Source organism: Lepeophtheirus salmonis, chromosome 13 (assembly GCF_016086655.4).
Source record: "Lepeophtheirus salmonis chromosome 13, UVic_Lsal_1.4, whole genome shotgun sequence".
NCBI classification, from domain to species: Eukaryota; Metazoa; Arthropoda; class Copepoda; order Siphonostomatoida; family Caligidae; genus Lepeophtheirus; species Lepeophtheirus salmonis.
The window spans coordinates 31,756,872-31,764,240 of NC_052143.2; the positions used below are offsets into that span (position 1 = coordinate 31,756,872).

Below are 7,369 nucleotides of genomic sequence, written 5' to 3' on the forward strand. Positions count from 1 at the left end.
TCCAGTTTACAATATTTCCTGGATCTCATGTTAAAGTTAGGGCATTTTCTTAATAGTACTAATCGATGGTTCTAAAGCGTGGATTAAAGTTGAGTGGTTTATCACGACTTAATGCAATGAAAGTACAAAAAGCTAAACTATAAGATATACATTTTATTTTATTTTCTTCGTTTTGACGACTTAAATCTCGTTTTTGATAGCAAGTGTAAAAAATATTATTATCAAATATACTCGTAGAGTTCATTTATGCCAAATAAGAAACATTTTTTAGAATCTATTTATCCCTTTGGAATACAAATACTCACTTTAAATTCTTGAAAATACAACATTTAAAAAAAAATATTTTTGATGCCGATTTTTACAGATATTTTACTAGGTATGCGCCCATGAAATGAGACTTTCAGGTATCGCCAGTTATACATTACAAAACAGTTCAAAAATCTAAATGCTTATTTCGACATGTGTCAACAATACTGAATTCATTGTTTGTATAGCTTCATTCAACAACGCACTTTATTCGCTCGTAAAAATGTCTAATTTTGTGACGACAATCAACGATATGCGGACATCATTGATTTTCTATTACCAATTGATATTAAACGCTTCTCAATCCCATCAAATTCTTGTAGAAACTTACAGTGGACATGTTTTAAGCAGAGCACAGTGCTTCAGGTGGTTTGAAAAATTCCTAAGTAGTGATTTTGACGTGAGAAATTAAGAGCACGCCCGGCAACCGAAAAAGTTTGAAAACAACGAATTAACATTAACGGTCAAACCTTCAATGATGATCGATACCAACAACAATTGACCGATTTGAACCATGCTATACGCCAACAAACGCCCCAAAATATGAAGCTTCGATTCTCCCACTGAACCCAAAAATGGATCAATGGCTGGTTTGCAGCCAAAGACGAACAATTTTTTTTGGAATGACATCCATAAATTCCAATTCCATGAAAACCAAAAAAAAAAAAAATGATATCTTTGTTAATAAATTATTATAATATAAATCTCACAACAACAACGTTAATATTCTCTTCGTAAAAAATTCGTTGATATTTATATCATCTGTTGGATTAAACTACATAAAGTCAAATTGAATTCATTATATTTCATTGACAAGTATACTAGCACTTGTGATGATTTTAGAGGAAACAAGGGGACAGAAAATTTATTCTTTTAAATATCTGTGTCCATTACACACTCAGAGTAATCACATTGATATTAAAAATGAAGTTTTCGCTTACTACTCTAATTTGCTTCACAATATCCTTTAGAGTATCATTTTCTTGGCCAAATTTACCAAATAAAGTATATTGGGACTCCTTTGGTAAGATAAAACTATTATCAATATTTACTCATTTACTTTTTATATATTATACCAACATAAAAATAATTTTGGATAGTAATATTTTCATTCACATAAGAAATTTACAACTATTTTGAAAACATAAAAATAATAATTTTTTTAAATTTTACTTTTAAACTTATACGAATCTTTTGGTAAACAAATAAACACAGCATAACAAATTTATTGCTTGAAATCAAAACCATTTTTTATATACAATACAGACAAAATATTCCATATATATTATTGTAGAAAATAAAAATTTTCATTTAAAAATAGATGTATTGAAAATATGCAATTCCGGAATTAAACAATCACCAATTGATCTAGTAGAGAGCTCAGCCGTTCAAGTAAGACCCATTACAATAATGATAAATTTTTTTACACCGTTTGCCTATTTTATAAAATAGAAAAGTGGAAGTCCCATTACATTTATTAACTATAATGTTAAGCATAATTTCTCTATGGAAAACAATGGAAAAACAGCAAAACTTTTTCTCACAGATGTTCCACAAATGTACCTACAATAACTAGTTCGCATCTTTCCAATGATACTTTTAAATTGGCTCAGCTTCATTTTCATTGGGGTAATATGGATAAATATGGTTCTGAGCACACAATAGACGGATTGCAATTTCCTATTGAATTACATTTGGTTCACTTTAACACAAAATATGGGGAAACAATTGAAGAAGCTTTGAGTGTAGCACACAAATCCGATAATTTGGCCGTTCTAGGGGTACTTTTTGAGATCACTCGTTCTGATATGAGTATTTTGGATCCATTAATTAATAAGCTTAGATATATCCAACAAGAAGGAACTAAAACATATGTCAAGAGTTTAGTTTTAAAAAACTTATTACCTCTTGACTTAAATACCTTTTATTCATATGAAGGATCGTTGACAACTCCGAAATGCAATGAAATTGTAACATGGACAGTTTTTAAGGTGATTTTTTTTCAAGATGATTTTGTAAATTAAATTTACCTTTTATTTTATTAGAAAAGGCATTCTATCTCATCGGGACAATTAGACGAATTCAGGAAACTAATTAGTAAAGGAAAACCTCTTGTTAATAATTATCGTGACATTCAGAATTTAAATTCCAGAAAAGTGGATTTCTACTCTGCATAAAGCAAACAAATTATATTATATATTATAGTTGTATCTTAAATATCATGAATATAATAAACTTTTATATGAAATATATTTCCTTAGTAATTTTTATAATACATATTAAGTGTTCATAAGAAAGTGCATTCTAAAGTTGAGTTTGCTATTATTTGAATATTGCTTTTTGTTTTTCTTTCTTCTCATATGAAATCAAAGTAAATTTCATCTCTATTTTTACACATGAAGAGGTTAACCCTCTGTTAGTGAACATTCATTTAAAAACACAGATGGTAAACTGGGAAAATAATAAAATACATATTTAATGAAGTTATATTCCATCCATTTTGCACTCATAATAAAATAGCTAATTATAATATTATATGAGTGTACAAACACGCTATTTTAAGGATAATCAATGAAATTTTTTATTAACTTATTACTATTAAGCTTGTTTATGATAAAATTCTAAACTAAAAAATCTATTAAAAACTATAATTATATAATAAGTAAACTTTTAATATAAAACGTTTTTTATTGTTGTTATTTTCTGTCCATTTAATGTAAATATAATCAAACCTACACCCCTTTTTGACACTCTTGAGAATCCAACATATAAATGTGACCATGTCAAAATACCAATTTTGTTTAATATAAAGCAATTTTTTGAAATGTTTGACCTTGTGATTTATTAATTGAAATTGCCATTGCTATTTTGTCGTGTTCCTTCTTCAACCATAATGAACCTTGTAAATACCTACCAAGATTAACTCGCACATCCTCTTCATAATTCCCTTTTTTATTCGTATTTAGTACATACGTTCTCCCTTTTTCTGTAATAACTACAATCCGTTTTTTGAATTATTTTTTTTTGGTTCATTTTCGAATCAATAACCCATACATTTAGTGTTTTTTTTTCAGAAACGGGATTCGATCTTGTTTTTTTTTAGAAAAAAAATCACCTTATTCGCGAAAAATCAAACTTGCCCTCCAGAGCCCATGATTATGGTCTGATTAGAATTAAACATAGCCCTACGTATGTAATTTAAAATTTATTTATGTCTAAAGTCTGATTCTGTCTCTGTTTTTAAAATAAATGTGTTTTTATCAGTGTTTATCTAAGTGTGCCATACATAACACCCACAAATAAACTATTTAAATACTATGTAGGATATGAAATTTATCCTTATTTTACAATAATCTGAACAACATTAGTTTGGAGTTTTAACAGGAAACACTTATTTACTTTGAAAGGAAATATATTAAAATCAAAGAAAATAATACTAAAAAAAAAAGGATCCCAGAAATCAAAAAGAAAAACAAAGGAACGACTTTTTTATAATATTATAGATGCATATTATTCACAGCTTTTGGAAAAAAACCTCATGTATTTAAGAGAGAAAAAACACAGAGACATATACAGTGGGTAACAAAATACACGTTTTTTATTATTATTTATTCGTGAGGTATTGTTGTGATATATAACTTATTCAATAGAAACTTTCATAATTTTTTCTTTCGTGTACATTTAATCATTTATATATTTCTTGTTTAGCAGCAAGCTACAACGTTCATCCCGGATCAAAGGTTTTTAACTCGTAGAAGATTTGCGACTGCCCAAGGTTAATAGAAATACAAGGTTATACCTTAACACTTTTCCTACAAATGTTTGACTTCCACCACACTTTTTAAAAGTTATGTCAAAGAGTCTAACTCTTACCAAGAGTAGCTATAATCCCCTTACTTGACTGTTACTGTTAAATTACCGTTGGTATGAGGCGGTTGATTTTGTTCTGTATTCTAGAGTGTTTAAAATATCCTCTTGCATTAGAAAAGTTGGCGAAAATTTAATTTGCTCTTTTTCATAAAATAAGGGTACCCCCTATTGTTATACTCTATGACGTCAACTCTGTTTGTCATGCTCAGAAGTCGGTACGGTACATCAAATAAAAAATTATAGCTTGACGGCATAACATTGTATTTCTATTAACCTGTAGCAGAGGTTCGAAGATGAGGAAGAAACTGTTTGAAGTTGTGCAGAGAAAAGAAAACAGATTGGAGTTCTGAAGAAAAAGAAAAAAAGCTTTGAAGCTGTGAAGAAGAAAAGGATTGGAGATGAAAAGAAAAGAAGAGAGATGGGATAATTTACTATTTTTGCACATGGCGTACAGATGGTGGTTCTGTTCACAAACTGTTACTGTTAATATTTTTTAATATTTAGTCTTTTTTTCTTCTTTCCAAAGAAATACTCCGGTCATTAATTGTATTTACCAATCGTTAAAAACCTTTTCTGGATCAAAAGCCCAAATTTATATATTTATATTTATGTTTTGAAAGTTGATTAATTTTAAACAACAGAAATCAGAGGATCTAAATGTTATTTCATCATTGTTATTATTGTCAAGCAAGTAAGAATGTAAACATTTTCACTTTTATTTATTTGCATAACTATTATTGGTCTATAAAACAAACTGTTTTAGCAAATATGAAAAAAGGGATGCTTTATAAAATTTAAACTTTCGAGTATTATTTCAAAATTATTTTTATTTTCCATTTATTTATCTTGACAAATTTATTGTTCAATTGTTCAAAAAAAGGCCCTTTATAGAAGGAACTATATTTGAAAATCTGTTGAATTTATAAATATAACTGATTTTTTATGTAGTTCTGTTAGAATTATTGAATTGAATAGAGATATGGGATATTTATTGTTGATTAGAATGATATGTTTTAACAATAGTTGAACAAGGTTACTTTAATTTCCTTCATATAATTAGTATTTAAGTCCAAATAATATCTTAATTAAATAAACATACTCTTTTGGTATTGCGTTTAATGCGAATATATTTTGATTTGTTTCTTCGTTGTTACTACTTAAATTTCTTTTTTATGATATATTTATTTTTGATACCCGTTTTTAGATTATTTTTACAATTTTTTTATTAATCTAAAGAAAATATGGAAATTTAAAGTATTCGTTCTTTATATCTGACATGTGATGGGAATGTTTGTTTACCTAACTAGGGTAACTGAAACTAATTTGACCAATAAAGTATAAAAATAAGATGCTCTTTATTTGATTCCAGTATTAGCCATAAACGAGTATAGACTGCTTGAAGGCGCTGGTGTAGTTTGAGGTTATATCATATGTTATGTTGCCCTGATGTATGAAATACTTATATGTTCTTTGAAAATCAAAAAATCAAAATAAAATGAAGGATATTCTTATTAATAGATTATCAAAACATTAATCCCCTTTTAGCGGCTGACGTCCACCTTAGTCGTTATTAATCTCCCCCAATAAAGCTTCATTGCTCTATATATTATCTATGGGATTAATCCACATGAAGCGAAATCTGTCATTATATGACATGGAAAAGTATATTAGCAATTCTGATATTTTTAGAGTCAACAATATTGAATGAAGAATAATGAATATATTCACCTTCAAATCTACTTCTCCCAGAGTTGTAGAAGTGAAGGTAAGATCTGATAGTTCGCAAACTCTTTATGTAAACTGATTAAAAATAGAATTTTGTCCAGTGAACTGACTCTCTAGATTCATGAAGAAAATATTGTAAAGAAAAAAGTAATCATATAAAAGAATGAAATATATTTTATAGAAAATCGTTCCTTTCTTTTATTGTAATGAAAAGAAACAACTTGTTTTAGATTCTATAAAAAAATAAATTCAATGATGGTGTTCCTCCGGGTCTCTTACATCGTAGATACTTTTTTGAGTTAAAAGTTACAAATTTTACTGAAGCCAAGGCTCAACCTCTCACTTGAAATAACCGAATTTGTTTTTCTTATTGTTCAGGATTTAGTTTGACAACAAAATCTTTTGTTAAATTTGACCATATGGCGCTTACAAATGGTCGATTACTATTTGAATGAATCGTGTGAAGTGTTCCCTAATTTGACAATCAATACTTCATCAAAGCTTTAACCACTTATTTGTTGTGAGCAATTATTTGCACTTTTTTACTAGATTCTTCAAATGGACCAAAATTATCCAATGATATGTTCTTAAATTTAGCAGATGGGGCAACTAAGGGGTTAAAGGGAAGATGTTGATGCCTTTTCCTTTTGGTTTTTTGGCATTGATTACACTTTTCATTTACTGATTTAGCTTTTTCTTTATCCATTTTTATAATAAAATTTATAGGACATAATATTCTTTGAATCATCCACTATCAGCTGGAGATCTGTTATTATGTCAAACTTGCTACCTTCAATCATTTGACTTTATTTTTTCATTATTTCAAAAATCGATAATAACTCACGATCAAAAGTTAAATATATTTTTTCAGCTCACTTTTATTACCTGGTATAAAACTTAAGATGGAGAATATCATTATAAATTTTTTTATTCCAAACCCTACTAAAATAACTTCTGTTATGGGGAAAGTTGGTCTGACCTAGTTGGAAAGGAGTTGTTTTATTTCAATGAAGTATTATTCTTCATTTGAGGTCCACGGAAACTAATCTAATTTCATTTTTTCATATAAAAGTCCAACCATTTTTCCACAATTTGGTTCGAATCGATGATAATAGTTAAGTAGTCCTTTTAACTTATTGATATCTGTATTGTTGTTGGTGATTTAAATGTTTTGAGTGCCTTTTTTGATATATTTGATAGAGTTATCCCAAATATTATATTGTCTCTGTTCCAATTTCACACTTCAGTATTAGATTGTTTTGTTATTGGCGTTTGCATATATGCCAAAGCAATTGTTGATGATTCTCTGCTTTACGAGATTTCATTAAATTATCCATATATACATAAACTCTGGCCAACCCTTGCATTATGGAGCCAATGTATCTTTGTAACATTGTTCCTCAATTTTGTAGTACAAATGACATTCTAATATATCGAAATAAACCGAAGGGGTCGAAACTGTATGTTT

General features: G+C 28.3%; 1 protein-coding gene across 1 annotated transcript; it reads left to right on the forward strand.

Moving 5' to 3' along the window:
• Positions 1 to 1,210: 1,210 nt before the first annotated feature.
• Positions 1,211 to 2,583, forward strand: LOC121128294 (carbonic anhydrase 1-like). The gene is given in 5 exon segments (XM_040723874.2): positions 1,211 to 1,330; positions 1,628 to 1,698; positions 1,759 to 1,852; positions 1,855 to 2,297; positions 2,352 to 2,583. Coding segments are annotated over 5 exon segments (840 nt in total). The 5' UTR covers positions 1,211 to 1,230; the 3' UTR covers positions 2,484 to 2,583.
• The last annotated feature ends 4,786 nt before the right edge of the window (positions 2,584 to 7,369 follow it).